Source organism: Peromyscus californicus, unplaced genomic scaffold (genome assembly GCF_007827085.1).
Source record: "Peromyscus californicus insignis strain IS unplaced genomic scaffold, ASM782708v3 Scaffold_16__1_contigs__length_79575227, whole genome shotgun sequence".
Classification (NCBI taxonomy): Eukaryota; Metazoa; Chordata; class Mammalia; order Rodentia; family Cricetidae; genus Peromyscus; species Peromyscus californicus.
In genome coordinates this window covers 73087399-73106944 of record NW_026294458.1, presented here as the reverse complement: position 1 = coordinate 73106944, position 19546 = coordinate 73087399, and the positions used below count along the sequence as shown (strand labels likewise).

Below are 19546 nucleotides of genomic sequence, written 5' to 3'. Positions count from 1 at the left end.
AATTCCCAAACTGTATTTTAAAACAACCTTATTTGATCAATAAATGTGGGGATCATCAGCAATATTTACTTCCCCCCTGATTAAAAGGAAAATTATAGACAGACTTGGTAGTCATTTGAGTATGGTTCAGTTTAAGTAAGAAAAAAATAGAGGGAGGGGATTGAAACAAAGTCTGCCCCAAACCACTAACATTCCACATACAAGTGGTACAAAAATACCTACAGGAAAACATCCTTCCTTTCTTTTGGCAAGCAGAACCCATAAACTCATGCTAACAAAAACAATCACACAAACAAAGCTGGCCTGCAGTAATCACTACACAACACATTAGACTTTCGGGACATAACTAATCATACAATCTCTATGAATTCCATCTTTTAATCCTAGCAGGGATTAGAGACAAAAAGCTTACAAATGAGCAGATCTACTTCAGCAAAGGTCTACTAAGACTGGGCAATGCACACAAGACACTTCATCATGACATCTTAACACATGTTCTGCTTTACATGATCTATAAGAATAATTGGTCTTTCCTCACTTTGGTATGTAAAATTCTAAAACCACATTCCCCCCCGCCCCCAATTCAGTCTGTTTTGTTTCATTTAAGTTGAAGATTTACTTTCATCCAACTCTGGGAAAATAGTCTTGCAAATAGATGATTTTCTGCTAAGTAAAATTTGGCTAAAACCTTCAGCGTAAACAATGCCTGAGAGATGCAAGAGTTACATTTTTTGTTTTCAAAGACCAGTATTTGCTTAAGTGTCTCACCACATCCTTAAGTTCATAAGGAGAAATAAACAAACATGAAAATCCCGAGTGAACACACAGCGAACAGTCCAATATTTAATACCACTTTAACTTGCGGAGGCTCTTCTAACATCTGTGAACAAACAGCCTCCTCATCCATCAAGTCTCTGAGACTCCTCTTGCTAAGGCTTTTACTTTTAAAGCCACAAAACCAGTCTATGAACTTCCAGTAGCGGCTTCCGTTTTCTGTCTCCTTCTCTCTCTCTCTCTCACCCATGAGAGCTGCTTGCCCATTGGAATAAGCATCTACTGGTGTTTCTGCCTCTGAATGGCCCAGGGAAGCTCCTGGGTTGCCCTCTTCTCTGCATGCCACCAACAGATTAACGTCTTCAGGCTGGAGTCCCTTAATGCTGTCTTCAGACTTCCCGTTGGGAATGACGTGGTTGATGACCTCACTGTTCTCAGCGACTCGTAGGATGCTCTTCTCTTGCATTTTGTAGGGCTCCTCTTTCTGAGAGCAGTTCTCCTTTGTCACCAGGGTCTTCTTTGACCAAAAGGTGGTAGTTCGAATCTGATCCTTTGTGGGAGGTGGTGTGAGAAGACTAACAATTACAGTAATGAGTCCTGTGATCCAAAACAGCGCTGTAGCCACATACATATAATGGACGTCTTTGATGAAGCCTGGCCTGTTGTCAGGCTGGTCACACTCAGGAGCACGGTAGGTAAAAGCCAGTATCAAACGGACAGCTCCAAGAACAAAGCCTGCCATTCCACCATAGAAGGCCCCTTGCTCATTGCAGCGTTTCCAGAAAATTGCCAGAAGGAAGAGGGCTGCCACTGGAGGGGTCAGATAATCTGCCACCTCCTGGATATAAAGGTACATCTGGCCTCCTTGCATCTCTACAATAATTGGCACCCATGCTATGCTGATGACAACCATAAAAGCCACAAATATCCTGCCCACTATCATTAGTTCCCGGGAGCTTGCACTCTTGCGGAGAAGTTTGTACACGTCGAGGGTGAAAATGGTACTGGCACTATTAAAGATGGAGTCCAAGTCACTCATCAGAGCCGCAATCATCACTGCCATCATCAAGCCCCGAAGGCCCACAGGAACCAACCTCATAACCAGGCGAGGGTAAGCAATATTGGAGCACCCAGCTCTGCTTCCACACACTTGCATGCAGTGCTCGGGGTTGATGCAAGCTATGTCATCAACATACAGAATCCTGGAAATCATTCCCGGTACAACTATGATAAACATTGGGAGAAGCTTCAAGAAGCCAGCCATTAGAGTAGAGCCTTTGGCATGAGCAATGTTTTTGGCTGCCAGAACCCTCTGCACGATGACTTGGTCAGCACACCAGTACCATACTGAGGCTGGGGTCTGCCCAAGAATGAATCCAGGCCATGGAACATCTTCATCTGTTGGATCTCGCAACATTTTTAGGGCATCATCCTTCGGGTAGACGTTACATGAATTTGTGTTGGAAAGGTTGTATTTCAACAAAATGGAAGTAACATTGGGTGAGGCCAACATGTACCTTTTCTTAACTTCCTCAAACCCTCCAATCTTCATCATGCTAATAACCATAAGTGTGAGTGCCCCAATGATCATGAGCAGAGCCTGTAGAGTGTCTGTGTAGATCACTGCAACCAGGCCTCCGGTGATCGTCAGCAGAGCGGTCATGCCAATGAGCAGGATGACAGACACATAAAGGTTCCAACCCAACGACTCCTGGATAAAGAGGGCACCTGAATACAGGTCCACTGAGAGCTTGGTGAAGATATAGAGAAGCAGAGACAAGGCCGCAAAATAGACCTGAATCCTATGGCCACCGAATCTCTTGGACAAGTATTCAGGCATAGTGTATACCCCTGACCGGATGTAAATCGGGATGAAAACCCATCCCAGAAGTTGCAAGAGCAGTAAGGCATTGAACTCCCACGCGCCCACTGCAAATCCACTTGCTGCTCCAGATCCTGCCAGCCCAATGAAGTGTTCACTCCCAATATTGCTCACAAACAGAGAGGCACCAATGGCCACCCAGGTCATAGAGCGCCCGGCCAGGAAGTATCCACTCACAGTGCTTCTATTAGATTTCCACATGGCAAAAAAACCAATGCACATGACCAGGATAAAATACAGGGCCACTATGGCAATGTCTGCTGTCTCCAGTACAGCCCTCATTCTGGTAACTTGTGAATAAAATGTCCGAATGACAGAGCGTCCAACTTTTTATTTACTTAGTAACCCAGCCAAGTCTGTAAAGCACACGTGAACAGGACTACACAGAGCAACACAGCGGTTCAAAGTCTTTGTCCTTTGTTTGCTGTCTTGATGGTGGTGGCTGTGGTAAGCTTCGAAGGAGACAGTTTTAAATTTCCTCCGCTTCTCAATTGGGATTGAGAATTTAGCTCGTACTCTTAATCCACAAGACCATCAGCATTTACTCAGGTGCTGGAGGAGAAATTCTGAGTTGCAGCTAAGTCTAGTGAAGCCTACTGTACCAACCCTGCAAGGCAGCAAAGACAAAAGACAAAGATTGAATTAGAGGAGGGTCTCATCAAGCGATGAGGAAACTTTCAATCGAGCAAACATGGCGCAACATTTGTTATAAAAAGAAAAACACTTTTATAATACCCTTTAATAACTACAGCGACGTGCAAACTGTATTGTCACAGAGGGCAGTGACAGCAGCCATTGTTTTCAGCTAAAAACAAAAGAATCATCAATCACCTCACTTCTCAAGCAGCAACTGCCCACCATGTGCATATCATTCCTTGTCTTGCTATAGCAGTCTCAACTCAGAACAGGAATCAAGATGTTAAAGCATCCTAAGGGGGAAAGAGGACATTACATTTTCCTATCAAAGCAAAACAGATCTTCAAGCCTTGCAGTGATGGGGAGGAGAATAACAATATGGTAGCTAGGGGCCTAGATGCAGTAGCAGTCCGTTTACTAGGTGTTACCACCTAGCTGAGAAGTTCAACATTCTTCCTGTAAGTGGAGAGTCACGGGGAACCTGGGAGCAGAAACAGTGGTGAGAAACCACACACCCTACACAAAAATGCCACAACACACAACTCCCCAAACGTCGAGCTGCCCTCCTCACAGGCTCTCTGCTAGGGAGGTGTTGAAGGGATGAAGAGAAAACTAGAAATAACAACTTCTTGCCCTTCCTCTTCCCTTCTTTAGGCAATAATGCCCCCCACCCCCAAAACAACCTAAGACGACGAAAGCACTGTATTCAAGATAGGACTTCATAGAGTACTTTCAGTACTTTATTGTGTCTAATTCTTTCTTCCTGTGTGAAAAAGCAAAGGGAGACTGTGGGTACCATCAAAATTGATAAAGGTTCGATTTGAACAAGAGAGACCTCTTAATTAGAGGAGGTGATAGTTCATCAACTATCGTAAACATCCAATTTAAACTAACTTACACCAGTAACACATGCCTTTTCATTTAATCAGATAACTTGTCAAAAAGGAACATCCCCAAAAAACCTTGGGGAAAGGTTTTTGTTTTTGTCTTTTAGGAGAATGAAGGTTAAGGAATTTGAAGAACACTGGACAAATGAGACAACTGAAGAAAAGGGACAAATCGTCTATCCTAAGAAACAGAGTGAAATGGCGTATGGGTATGTTATCTAAAAAAAATTTTATGTCTTCCTAAATGTTTGTTTCTGTTTTTCTTTAAAGATTTAACACTATTTAACTTCTAATAGTCCCAGTTCAATTAAAATTTAAAGCTGACTTTGGAGTTGGAGAATGGCTCTCTCCTTCTTTAAACTCAAGCATGTTGTTAAAAGGAAAATGCAAACTCCCTGTATCATGCCAGAAGAAAAGAGCCATCTTCTGCTATGGGACAGGAGAAAAGCCAAATTAATTAAGGGACTATTCTATTACTAATCTCAACTCTTTGATTCTATTCTGATTCTTTAAACTTTTCTTAAAGTATGAATTTTATATCAAAATTTACAAGATCAATATATATAGATATATATACATTTTAAACTTTGTTAAGATATAAATGGTCATATAGAGTACTAACTAATTCTAAAAAGTCGCATATATAGTCTTTGTGTTCGAGTCTCTTATCAGTTTTTTGCAGGAAATCACGGTTAGGCCTGGAATTACAAGCGTACACTACCACTGCCCTGCTTTCCTATGGCTTGCTAATAGCTCTGACCCCCGGGCAACTTTATTTATTAACATACAAATAACATTTTAATACAAATAAAATATCACCATAGGAGACGTTCTGGAAGAATGAATAATGGGATTATTCTATCTTCCAAGCCCAAACAAAATAGCTGTAAACCGTTAAATCATCTTCAATAAATCCATCTGACATTTTTCAGTTCTGAATTAAGAAGATCATTCTGTAAAACACGTATTTAAACATGACTACAATCAAATGTAGCAACCTGACGGTTCTCCTTTCAGTGAAGAAACAAATCCTCAAGCTTCAGTTAGTTATAAAGCAGCTGACAGATCAGTAAGAATACTGTTCTCATCCAAAACAATACCGCCACACGTTAACTTCTAAGTGTTTCTGCTTATTACTGAGGAACCTCAAAATAAAATTTCCCATGCTTGAAACAAACTGTTGTTTCTGATAAATCTAGGCATTTTCTTAAAAACAAAAAATAGTAAACTTAGGAGCCACAGAGCCATAAATGAAAAAAAGGCCTCTTTTCTCCAATCTATTTGAAATAAAACTGTACTGTTAAAAAATTGATCACACTCTCACTAGAAAGAAAAGCAAACCTACTCCACTCCAGCAGGTCTACTCAATACCACTCCCTGAAGAATGCCAATTCCATCATCTCACTTATCTTAGGTAAAAGAGCACACAATAATTACACTCACATAAAAAAAAAAAAACTGCAAATAAAACCACATTAAAATCCTGCCTCCTAAAAATCATGTCAGCAACAAGATATTGCCAAAGACAAAAACAAAAAAACAAACACACATAAAACCTCAAGTACAAATTTCTATCATTCCTTCATACTTGCCAAATCCTGAAGTTGATCGAATTTTGACTGCTTTCCCAACCCTCCAAATCTTTCAAGTTTAACCACCCCCCCAAAAAAAAACTTCCAAATTATTTAGGAAGAATTTCTCCAAAATGTGTGTAAGTGCTCTAAAAGTTTCAATGTAAAGGTCAGTCCTCAGCCTCAGTGGGAAGAGGCCAGTCCTGAGGTCCTTCCTGCCTGCCTTCAGCGGAGCTCTCCTATGGCCCGAGGAGTACCAAGTGGACCCTTGTCACCTCTTCACCTTGCTGGTTCCAAGAATCTGCAGATAAAGTTCTTCTTGTGGGAGTTTAGCATATTTTCCAAGGGCTGAGAAAACATTCAGGGCCTTTATCTAGAGGGAGGAGGGCTCAGTTTCTGACCACTGTTGATGTAGCAGCTTATGTGTTCAGAGACAAAGTCGCCATGTCCTGCTTCTATCACTAGGAATCAGTGCTAGTATCAGTGTTTCTCTACCAACTATGACTCACAGCATCAGCTAAGCTATATTCTGCTTCCCAAGGAGTGCTCACCTGGCTGAAACTCCATACAAGGCCTGAGTCCTAACTTCCTTAGATATGCCTTCACAGGAAATAGCAGACTGGCCAAATTTGCGCTCAGAGCTGTCCAAGGCTAGGCACGGTGACACACACCTGTAATCCTAGCACTCACGACACTGAGGGCAAAGAACTGCTTCAGACCCAGGCCAGCCTCGGCTACTGTGAGACTGTCTCAAAACCCAGAAACCGTGTCTGACCCTGTCTTCCCTCTTTATGCTCTTCCAAAGCCACCGCTCCCAGAAGCCTCATGGGAGTCTGTACTAGTCTGCAGGTATGTTTTTAGAGTTTCCAGGAATTAATGCTTCCTAAGAGCTCAGAAGGGAAAATAACTAAACAGATCAATTCCAGCTGTAGAAAGCCACGGATACTACAGTACAGTGACAGTACTCTTCAAATGTCAGTCATGACTATCTAAGCCTGAAAGTCCAGCCTTTCAGGAAGAGACCTAGTTTACAATTCTTGGGGGGGGGGAGGCGCAGGGGAAATCCTAAATAGAATATACATGTGTTTTGTATGTTTTTATGTTTAAAGAGCGAACATTTCTTCACCGATAGCTCTATGAGCAACTCAGAGGTCCTTTATTTTAAAAAGAATACATATAGTAATGCCTCCAGCTAACATGCAGCTTTTTAGATGGTGTTATTATTCATAAGCCTCCTTTGACAATTAACAATTGAGGTGTTTCCTTGATATAATATTCTTTGAAAAACAATGATTCCCACAACAAGAATATTTGGAACATACATACAGAAATGGTCCCCCAGTAATGATGAACTGATTCGGGCTAATTTCAAACACAAAGGTGTTTTGAAATAGTAGGACTTCCCCCACGAAAATCACAGGTAATGTAGTACCTTTTGTTTCACACTAAATCAGAATGCAGATTTGATGGTCATGCATTTAAATGAATTAAACCAAAGAGAGAAGAGAAATGCACACGGTACTGTGTCTGACCAACTAGAAAGAGAAGATGAGCCCAACTGACATCAACTCTGAATTCTCTCAGGTGTTAATAAAACCCATTTATAAAAACACAACTAGTTAACAATCAAATCTCATTTCTACTGTCTAGGTGACCATTACCTGCCAAACCAGGCAATGATCTGTACCAATCTATAAAAATCAGGATGTATATATCTCAAAAGAAAAGCCGCATGCCATAAAAACCAAACGGGACAAGGACAATAGTCATCCAGCTCAGTGGGAGTTCCTGTCACAATTTCAAGATCAATGTGAGCTAAGAAATCAGCAGTTCTCAACCTGTGAGTCATGATCTTTGTGGGGGTGGAATGACCCTTTCATGGGGTCATACATATATCAGATATCCTACATACTAGATATTTACAATTCATAATAGTAGCAAAATTACAGTTAGGAAGCAGCAACAAAAATAACTTTATGGTTGGAAGTCACCACAACATGAGGAACTGTATTAAAGGGTCACCCCATTAGGAAGGTTGAGAACCACTGGCATAGATCATGTTGACCCTAAAAGTGACCAACCGCACTGTCCTTAGCTTTGGGCTAAGTTCACAAACACTCACGAGATAACCTACATAGGACCCCCAGCATGTCAGTGGGAGGCCTGGCAAGTTAACCCTGCACAGTGACAGAAGGGAAAAGTTCTCAGTCACCACCTAGTACTTTAAGGGTCATAAAAGAACTCTGAGGGTCTCTTGTGACATGAGCACACCCAAAGCTTCCTTTGTCTCCATCACAAAATAACAGACACACAATAACACATAACAATAACATGCCAGATTGCATGATTCAGTAAAGGGGTGGGTACAGGTCACAGGACAGAGATGTACATACAGTACATACAGCCCAGCAGGAAACAATGACAGAGCAGGGCTGTAAAACCTGTCACTTCCTAACTGAAACATATGTCCCTTGAACTCCAACTGTGATGTGCAGCCCCTGCCTAGCTCCTAGGGCATGACAAACATGGAAAAGTCCCTAACTGCCCACCACAAGAGGGTGGTGGCTCAGCTCAGTTTCTTCTCTCCAACCTGAATGGACTGGTAATGACGACATCGACCTTCTCAAATTTAACTGTCAACTGTGTGCAAAGGAGTTTAGGATCTTCACAAATGTTATTCACATATAGACTAAATGGACAAAATTAAACAATGTATTCAAGGTGTAAAATTCACTTACAAACGTCTTAACGAGGTTCCCAGCCACTTCACCAACGATTAGTTCCAGCTCCCATCACCCATTTGAGGAGAATCCCAAACCTGACACAGTCTTCGACGTTTCATACACACTTTCACTCTGTGCCATCTTGCGTCAACGTCCAGTAAAGAAAATTCTGTGAGTGGATTAATGATGCTTGATGCAAAACATTAAGCACTCACATGACTGTCTTCCAACTCTCCTTATAAAGAAGTAGAATGCAGACATGATACAATTTACTGGGGACATTTACAAGCAAAAACAAGTTTCCTTAATGCGACTAGTTAATCATGAGTACAGATAAAGACAATGCTATAAATGAGTTAAAACTGAAATTCTAGAACCCTCACAGCCATCATAGAGACAGTTACTGTGATCATTTTATAGATGAGAAAACTGAAAATGTTAACTTGCTCCCGAATCCAGTCACTTCTGTTTAAAGCGGGGTTTGCACTCACATCAGTACCTACACAGCTTCTGCCATTAGCTACAATGCAGTACTTAGTATCTTCAAAGAAAAGGTCTCTCAGGAGCTGGAGAGATGGCTCAGAGGTTAAGAGCACTGGCTGCTCTTCCAGAGGACCTGAGTTCAATTCCCAGCAACCACATGGTGGCTCACAACCATCTATAGTGAGATCTGGTGCCTTTTTTTTTTTTTTTTTTTTTTTTGGTTTTTGTCTTTCGAGACAGGGTTTCTCTGTGTAGCTTTGCACCTTTCCTGGAACTCACTCTGTAGCCTAGGCTGGCCTCAAACTCACAGACATCCACCTGCCTCTGCCTCCCAAGTGCTGGCATTAAAGGCATGTGCCACCACCGCCCGGTACCTGGTGCCCTCTTCTGGCATAAAGGCATACATGCAGACAGAGCACTCACACATAAAATAAATAATCTTTAAAAAAAAAAAAAAGAAAAGAAAAAGGTTTTCTGTGCCAACAAAAATAATAGCCTTTTTTTTTTTTTTTTTTTTTTTTTTTTTTTGGTTTTTCGAGACAGGGTTTCTCTGTGTAGCTTTGCGCCTTTCCTGGAACTCACTTGGTAGTCCAGGCTGGCCTCGAACTCACAGAGATCCGCCTGGCTCTGCCTCCCGAGTGCTGGGATTAAAGGCGTGCGCCACCACCGCCCGGCAAATAATAGCCATTTTAAATGATAGAGTCTTAGGAAAAAAAAAGACCTCCGTATCATACATGTTTAAAAATTTGTGCTTGTTGGGCTGGAGAGATGGCTCAAAGGTTAAGAGCACTGACTGCTCTTCCAGAGGTCCTGAGTTCAATTCCCAGCAACCACATGGTGGCTCACAACCATGTGTAATGAGATCTGGTGCCCTCTTCTGGCCTGCAGTCATACATGCTGTATACCTAATAAATAAATAAATCTTTAAAAAAAAAAAAAAATTTGTGCTTGCAAGCTAGGCATGGTGACACATCCTTGTAATCTTAGTACTGGGAAGGCTGAAGCAGGAGGATCACAAGTTTGAAACCAACCTAGGTTGCATAAAGACCATCTTAAAAGAAACAAACTTTGGGTGATCATAAAATCCTCGTGGTAGACAAACAGCACATTTGAACAGAAGACTGCACAGAGCACCTGTGACAAAAATCCACCTGAGTGAGTACATGGAAAAAATGAGATTGGAATTTAGTATTAGAGCCTTGCCTAACTTGTACAAGAAAGAAGAACCTGTGCGATCTCGAGCTCAAGGCTTGCCTTTCTCTCCCTTTAGGTCTCTGTCCCCTGACTACCTCAATCCCTCCAACCCTGATTTCCTCCCACAACATCGCCTAATACGTTACACAGCTGTGAGAACACCTGGACACCACCTGCGTTCACAAGCACTGCGCCGAGACTGCTAAACTTCCAACCTCCTGCACAGCCATCAAGCGCCAAGACTGGCTTTTTAAGCAGTAAGCAATGGCAGATTTCAAAGGTCAAAAAGAACGATCACCCCTTCCCTCGATTCCAGGCTGCTACAAATCAGTGTGTGTAGAATGCCAGGCCAGTCAGCCCTTAGCTGAGACAAACACCAGCCGGTCCGCAGCAGTGCAAACCTGCTGCCCTGTCCACCCCTTCCCTTCACTGTACCAATAACTCCACTTCACTGCTGCTCGGTCTGCTCTGTAGCTGTTCTTCTCCGATGGATGACTGTTCCCACAACTCTCAGGAAGCCAGGCAGCAATTCCCTAAGCTCAAGCCATACAAACAAGCCCAGGCTTCCTGCAGACGGCAGCTTCTCCATCCCTCTCCAGGAGAGGGTCAGGGACTTGAGCCTCCCGCACACAGCCCCCGCATCAGCACTGGCCAACACCACACAGCACACTACAGAACATGGGGCCGCTCCTCTAACACTCAGGTTCAAGCAGCAGGGGCAGTTATCCCCACGTACACACGAGAAGACTGAGGAGCTGGGCATGCAGCTCAGGGGTGCAGCACCTGGGTAGCACGTGCAGGGCCCCGAGTCTGACTCCCAGTAAGACTAAAAACAAACAAAACCTGAGGAGTGTCAAGGATCACTGAAGCAGAGGAACACCTTCTCTGGAGTAGATGCAAAACTACAGCCTTCTGTAGCACTCTTTGGGAACACACACACACACACACACACACACACACACACAGCAGAAGAAGAAATAAAGACACATCAGGAAAATCCAAGTAACTGATGCAAGAAAGAAGACAACAATGAGAAACGTCAACAGTTACAAGCCACACTCACCCTGCACAGTAATGCTAAATAAACTCTTAGGAGGAAAGCTGATGGTGAACTTTAAGATGGATGGATGTTGTCCTGTCTTTACAAGACAGTCAGTCGGATGACCTCTTAATGGAATGTTATCACCAAAACATGTAAATACTCCACAAAATGCAACCTCATGTACTTTTTGAGGGTTGGGGGTTTGAGCCAGGGTTTTTCTGAGTAACCTTGATTTTCCTGGAACTCACTCTGCAAACCAGGCTAGCCCAGAACTCAGAGATCCGCCTACCTCTGCCTCCTGAGAGCTGGGATTAAAGGCCTGCACAACAACTGCCTGGCTAGGTACTCAAATTTCTACCACCAGCTTCCAGAAAATATTCAGATTCAAACTCATAAAACACTGTACAGAGAGGATGGATGCACTATTAATAGCATTGTGAGACCAACAGCAAAGTGGAACCTGTGGAACTTGTTTGAATTCAGGTTGAAATAAACAATTGTAAAGAGACAACACCAAATGTTAAGGTAGCATGAAGTTGCAGTGGCTCTTTTTAAAGATACAGAATAGTAAATGTTTACAGGAGAAATAGTATGTTCATCTTTGCTTAAAGTCCTCCAGCAGTAATTGATCCAAATACTAAACTCGGTAGATAAGTGCTAAAGAACAAAATGTCCAGTTTCAAGTTTGTTACTCCATGCATCACTTATTAAAAAGAAAAAGAGGTACCCTTTACCATGAAGTAACCAAATGTGTCACCCTATCCAGGAAACTGCTTACTATCCTCAACAAAGCACACACTGGCACACCTCCAACACAGGACACTGACAGCCCTGTGAATATTCCCACTAACATATTGGATCTACTTCTAATCACAAGAAAGAACTACAGCAAACCCCTAAATAATGGATTCTGCAAAGCACCACTGTCATCTTGGAAAGGGCTGTAGACTGTCCAAGAAAACCAAACGATAAAAGCACGATCCTTGATTTAATAAATACATTTTAGTATAAACTGAGCGCTGTACCAATTTCAAACGCAATGCTTGTACTGCATGAGAGAAGCCGTCACTCCTAACAGGTACCATCAAGATACGGATTACGCAGGTGCTGGATTAAAAACACAAGTATGATTTCTAACCATCAGTGATCTAAATGAAAACTATGCAACAGGCTATCAAATGAACTGCTCCTGTAACAGTCTGAAATTGTAAGGATTAAAGAAACACAAAATATATTTCAAAGAAGGTAATAGTAACAGAACTACCGTAAGACTGGTAAGTGTTGATGAACCTGTTAGAGCAGAGTGATGGTACTAATGTATACCCAAACCGGTCTCACACCTATAGAATGTGAGCATACACACCTCAAGGCAACGACAGACAGATTAGCAATGAAAGAACTGTGGAGATGAGGAGGACACAGCTCAGCTAGAAGCATGCAGGAAGTCCTGGGCCAATCCCCAACGCTGCAGAAACCAGACGTGGTGGCACGTGTTAGAACCCTAACACTTGAGATACGAATCCAGGAGAGCAAGAAAGTCAGGGTCATCCTCGGCCACAAGTATGGGAATAGCTTGAAATACATGAGACCCTATCTCTAGGTGGGTCAAGTTGAATGGGGAGAAAGCACTAAGCATAATAAATACAATTCTATACCTTGTCACATCTTTCAAGGAAGGCTTTTGTAAGAAGCTGGAAGTAGCAGCAGAAGCAGCTGCCATCCTGTTTAACTGAGTACACATTAATGCAACTCCATCATGACCTCTTCATGCTCCAGTTAATGGCCTCAACCCATTCTCACTGAGTTTCCATCTTGTCTGAACATCTGAACGATAATGGAACTCAGCCTACTCTGCTCCTTTTCCTGACTCCTATTTCTTTATAGAATGCTGCCAGAACACCATGAACACTGGAGCCTCTGCATTCTTGAAATACACAGTAGTACTGGTACCTAGTAGGTACCCAAAATAGATGTAAACTACCTTCCTCAATACAAAAGGACTTTAACTATAGTACAGTTATACTATAGTTAAACTATAAGGCACACTATGAGATGCAATCATCAAAGGCATGATTCCCCAAATCAAACTGCCAGAGTCCTAACCTGGCTGAGCTGTGATGCTGGACACCCCTTTTTTCTACCTGGGCAGTATAAATCACACTAATCTTCAAGACATTGAAGAACCCAAAGAGAAGGAAAAGTATATACCTTAAATGCATATTCACACACACAGTATCTGCTTCAGTAATCTACTAAGATTAGGCAGTACATTAGGCTAACATCCATATGGTTTAAAGCAGTAAATCTCAACCAGGTCAACATTATAGTTCACCTTCTTCATGGTGTGTGTGTGTGTGTGTGTGTGTGTGTGTGTTTTCAACCTACTTGGTTCCTGTTTTATGTTCCTAAAATACACACTAGATGGTTTCTCTATTCCCATGTGATCAGTCAGATGCTTTTACACATCATCCTGGTAGACCAGTCTCTGTATCTCTCCTAAGAAGCCAAAGCTTCCCCCGAAAGACAGTTTAGCAGTGTCCTAATGTCTCCTAAGGTACAGAGAACTTTTTTTCAAAACACAAAACTAAGAGCAGAAACAGAAGAACTGAAGAGAATCTGGAAGGAACCGAGTCAGCAGAACACAAGCATGGTGCCGCCGACAAGGAGCGCAGCTGGGCTTTCCTCTTCTGTGGCAGCTAAGACAACCCAAGGGTCTACAAGTCCAGAGGACACTCCAGAACTGCTTTCCTGTGGCTATCAGAAGACAGGAGATCTTGCAAACTCTAGAAGTAACTTCCAGCGAGTCAATCCTAATCAGATAAGATATTTAACAACAACAACAAAAAGGTATTAGGACAAATTCTCAAGTTTTCTTCACCATTTTTCTCACACAGACTGAATCTGAAAGAAAAACAAAAACAAACCTTACTTGGTCCACACGTAAAGTGGAATTCTTCTAAGACCAGAAGTGCCCCAAGTCCTCAGGCTTGGGCTGTCCTTTGAAAACCTTGGTGACTTACGGTTTTGAGATCAGACTCCATACAGGTGCTTTCTCGAGACAGCTAACAAAACAGAAGGCAAGCAGTACACCAACACAAGAAACACAACCAACCTCCACTGGATCATTTACTTAACAGGGTCAAGCAATTTAAAGGCTAACAGGAGCAGCATGTATCTATGCCAGGCAAATAGCCTATGCTCAAATTTAGCTTTTCACTTGCCAATTGAAACTCACCTTAAAACTGAAGCGAAACCAGTACCCAATGGATGTTTTACATCTGTAATGTGTGTATCAGACGTTAACCATTTCTGTACTTTTCTAGCAGAAACAAGAACTGCACGTTACTGAGGAGAACCTGTCCCCAGCCACCGAACACGCACGGCTCTGCACTCCTCCTCACAAGGACGTTCTCACACTGGGCTACACAGACAATAATCTGGCTCCCACAGCTGCAGCTGACAGAAATCAAAGAATCTGATGGCCAGAATAGGTGTCAAGAAGAACATTTTTTTAACAAGTGAGTTCTAAACAAAGCCAAAAGCAGGAGTTGTTGGTTACAGGGGAAGCAGCCAAGTGCCAGTTTCCGAGACTGAGGGCTCCAGTGGATACTTCGTTAAGTGTGTGCTTTCAACTGCAATTTTCTTTGTAAGTTCTTACCTAGGCACCAATCCCTTGGGTATTCAAAAAGTGGTAAAGAGACCCTTAACAGGGACACTGCAATCACAGAAGAAACCATTAGGACAAAGGAGTCAAACAGGTAAACTGAGCCATAGGCCAAAAGATATGCTCACAAAACCTGGATCTCAGGTTTCAAATTTGCAATTTGATGTCAGGTATCTGGAGGAGGAGTAAAGAAAGGGGAGACAAAAAGAAAAATTAGTTGAGGCACTAACTTGGTTTCTACTCTACAGAAACCGGAAACCTAGTCACAAGTAAAAACTTAAGTCTCAAGTCTTGACTCAGAAAGCACTTCACTGTGTTTCCTAATCCTGTACTACTCTAAGGGTCACGGGTTAACTACAGTCATCTTCCTAAGCACACCCTGATCAAATGCCATTTTCCACACAAAGCATCACCACAGAAGCACTATTTCAAGCCTCTAAGAAATTAATAAAATGGGTGCAGATCACATAGACCTGAGAAGCAGGATATGGTAGCTTACCCACAGAACACCACTACTCGGGAGGCTGAGGCAGGAGGATGCCATGACGCAGAGGCCAGCCTGAGTTACGTAATGAGTTCTAAGCCAGTCTGGTTAACACAGTTGAAATTCCACCTGGAGAGGAGGGTAAAAAAGACAAAGGAAAAACAAAATGTAGAACTAAGTATGCTTAAAATAATCCAACAATCAAGAAAGTGTAAGTTGTAGGTGCCGTTTCTCACAGTTCACACTGTCAGACTACACTTCCTTATATGGAACTCTGAAGCCTCTACATGTACACTTGGGCCTAAATGACCTCACATAATGCAACAATCTGAAACGGAGGACTGCTATTACTTCTGAAGAATTGAGCATGCTTGGTGTTTACTGAGTAGCTATGAACCCTATTATAAACCAATGGCAAACAAACAAGGTGGACTTTGTCTACAAAGATGCTCAGAGAGGTTGAACCAGCCACCTCAATCCAATGACCTAAGTCAGAAATTACACAGTGAGAGCTCCAGCTGATCCAGACACACCTCACTGGCCCATAGGGCCAACACTTTAAAAATCTGATTTCCTATAAAACCTGGATTGCTGTACGGGAGCAAGAGAGAAAGGCTGATGAGCCCAGGCTAACATGTGCAGTGACAGACTGGAGTGACGAGCACCAACATCACTAATCCACACTGAGCAAGAGCTGCATTTCAGTCTTGGATGTTGATCCAATAAGCACAGCAAGTTTACCATGTGAAGTATCTTCAGTAAAGGAACAATGGAAGACGAGGTCATGAATGCAGAAAGCTACTCTGGAGGCACACTGGACACCCTCTTTCCACTTTTACCTTCAAAGGCCTTTCTTAGTAAGGATCACCCTCATTGAGATGAAACTAAAATGGTTGAAACCCTAGAAGTGTGTGCTAGGGCCTAAAACAAGTTCTACCCACCTGTAAGGACCCTTACAGGTCTTCCCACTGCCAGTTCTTGTTGATTCTACCATAGTGGCCAATATCTTTATTGGAGATCTTATGCTCTTCTGTTCATTTAGAAAACAAAGCCAGAGCTCATACTGAAGCAGAGGTCTGTTCATATCCAGTCATCGCATCTGATCATAAACCATCCCTACATCCCTTCAATGTTTTCATACATAAACTATATTCATTTGTCAACCTTAACATGGGACCAAAGCCCTTGGAGAATGTGCCGATGATTCAGAGTTCCTCGGTGACAGTCTCTCTGTTCCAGCTGTGCCACATCTACAAATGCAACATCTGCAAGTTACAGCCAGTTCCATTACAGGAGAAAGCTTTTGTAAAGCAATCTATACACAGAATCTGAGACCACTGTCTCTTTCTCCTGGGTTTAGTTACTTGAGCACTCCTCATCCTATAGCTAGTATTTTAGCCACCCACCTTGTATCAAGTCATTCCAAAGATTCCAATTTCATTTTCAGAGTAAAGTTTACCTTCATTTAGTCTGTTTATGTAATATGCAAATTACTATAAAACCAAGATTTTCTGCCATAAAATCGTCTTGGAAATTAGTGGAACTTTTGGGCAGCATACAACTCATCCAGTCCCAGGAAAGCTCCACTGACTGGATAGCAAACCTCCTGGCACAGGGGGTCACCATGCTAGAGCCTCTGAAAACCACAGACAGCCATGATCCTCAAAGGCAGCTGGTGAACCTATTATGCACACAGCACTGGACAACAATGAGAACACACCTGACCCCAAAGAACTGTAATCTAGCACAGGAGGGAAGATGCATTCCCCAATTAGCTGTTAGTACAAAGTAGAAAGTAAACCATGGGGATTAAAAAAAGAGCACACACAATGGGGGTACTATCGTCTACATTATTAACAGGGCACTTGATACCTGTTTAAGGTAGCAAGTGAGTTTAACTTGAAGGTTTTCCTGGAAGCAGTGTGGTAATATAGAAAGGGAAGACATTCCAAATAGAGAAACAATGTGATACATGCAGGAAGAAAATAACAGGGAATTGTAGATACAGGGATCCACAATTTTGTTACTCAGCATTTGGAATGCAGAACACAGGTAGTGAGGATGTCAGGAAAACAATAGGTTGGAATTATACTAGAGACCACTATGATATCACATTTCACTCTGTCTTCTGAGAAAAGAGTGTACCCTACCTAATTCAGCAGGTGTTCACACTATCAACCAGTGTGAAAACCAGATACCCAATGCCACACAATGCTATTTCCTTATTAAAATTTATCTCAGGTTTGTTAAGGCATTTCAAAAACAAGTATCTTTGCACTCCAATAGTGTACTTATGAGTACTAACTGTCTGCCTCAGTGACACCTGAGAAGAAACCACTAAGAAATTGCAAGAATCCGAGAATGCTCATCTAAGGCTGGAAGCATACGGTACTGCGACTCAGAAGAGAACGTTTCAACCCCAGGCAACAGGAAACAGACAAGTTCTAAAGCACTAGCAGGCGATTCTGGGAACCACAATCCACACAGTTTGGAACCACACTGAGTTTGCCACGGTGATAGCCAAGCGTCTGTGACAAGCAGAGGGAAATGCCAGTTAGGGGCTTGATTCAAAAACCACTCATCACCTAAATGGTCAAAGGTGTAATTATGTAAAAAGAGGGAGTATCGAAGAAGAAAGTCAGAAAACGGCACCACAGAAAGCCAAGAGAAAGGGTGAGCCCAGAAAACTGTCTGTACATTGAAACCAAAGGCAGCAAGTTCTACCTATAAAGAACTGGATGACAAGCTGAACAGGGTCCTGCTTCAACACAACCTCACTGGCAGACTGTGGTATCAGGACTTTTCCCAATTCCATACAAGCATAAACTATAGCTCATTTTTCAACCATTAAATGTAAAACCCTTCTTAGCACAGCGGCTCTAGAAAGGGGAGGTGGTGGGTGAGCCGGCTTGCCAGTCTCCACTTTCAGAGTGGCACAAGGACAGGAGGGACGGATTCACTGTCCAGCAGTTTTTCTTTTATGCAAACTGACAACTTATCAGGCATTTATTTAATTCTTTAAATTTGATTTCCCTAAACAAAAATAATGACATGTGCTGACAACAAATCTGATAGTTTAACAACATGGCCTTCTTAAATGAAATATTAAAAGGAGGTACTCTTTCCTCTTCAATATATAAACTCATGAGGATACTATAAACAAATTCTACTATAAAGCCAGTGACTAACTAGGAAAAATCTGACCATTAACCCAGCTGCCAAAAACTGTTACACCTATGAACCATCCCAGTGACAGACAGTCTCCCTCTCTACTCTTCCTTCTGCCTCCATGTCCAGCCAAACTTCTGTACTCCAAATCTCAGATAAATCAACTAAATATGAGAAGCACGACACCAGCACTGCATGGAAAGTGTCTTTACAGATCATCTCTCACTGCTTTGAACATTTTAAGGAGATTCTATAGTGAGATGATTTAGTAGAAAATCTACATATAAATACAACCTAGACTCTTCAACCCTACAGTGAGCATTAGTATGAGCGTATGAATCCAATCAGGGTAGAAGGGGAAGTCTGACAGGAGTGTCCAAGATACAAACCATTCTGACAGGGAAGGACTCCTTACCCCAGGCCATTCTTTGTTCCTTAGCTCAGGGCTTCTTCTTCTATCACCTGCTGCTGCAGAGACCTGGAACCAAGGACTTTAATGGCAAATCCAAGTACAACACTGTTGCTCACAAAGCCATTTAAGATGTGTAGCTTCAAGCAGAGCTCGGAGTATTCAAGAGCCAAACTAAGCTGCTGTGGCTGGGCCCAAAAGACAAAGGAAATGATTGACAGCTGGACCTCCCCCGCCCCACCTGAGCTTCTGCACCAGCTAACAACAGAAAAAGCTCACCATGCCCTACTTCTCAAGTATGGTCAGACCAACCACGCTACAGCGGCCAGCCCATCTCTGAGTTCTGAAAGGCATCTACATGGTAACTGGTTCTAGCATTCCTTCCCAAATATCCTAACTTAGTCACAACTCTAGAACATCACAAAACTTTGGCCAGGTTGTCTTATCAAAAAGGCCCAGGTAAAAGAAACTGTAAGAAACTTTTGAGCTCCTAACTTAGAAAATCAGTGCTCTGCATCTTACAAAGTTCATTACGGACAGACACAAAGTCTTCTCTATCTAACTCACAGGGTACCACAGAACCACACCTACACACTACTGAGTTACTGTAAAACAGAATCTGCTTTTCA

The 19546-nt window shown here is 42.4% G+C and overlaps 1 protein-coding gene across 3 annotated transcripts in view; it reads right to left on the bottom strand.

The window, feature by feature from the left end:
• LOC128112252 (sodium/myo-inositol cotransporter) overlaps positions 1–19546 on the bottom strand; it is a 60291-nt gene that overhangs the window by 36690 nt on the left and 4055 nt on the right. For 2 of the 3 annotated variants that reach the window (XM_052741211.1, XM_052741209.1), the window contains exon 2: positions 851–3263. In XM_052741211.1, coding sequence (XP_052597171.1) covers positions 851–2938 — 2088 coding nt within the window. In that variant the 5' untranslated portion in view covers positions 2939–3263. Of the gene's footprint in view, positions 1–850; positions 3264–3487; positions 4379–19546 lie in introns of those variants that run through there. The other variant, XM_052741210.1, reaches the window with a different exon arrangement.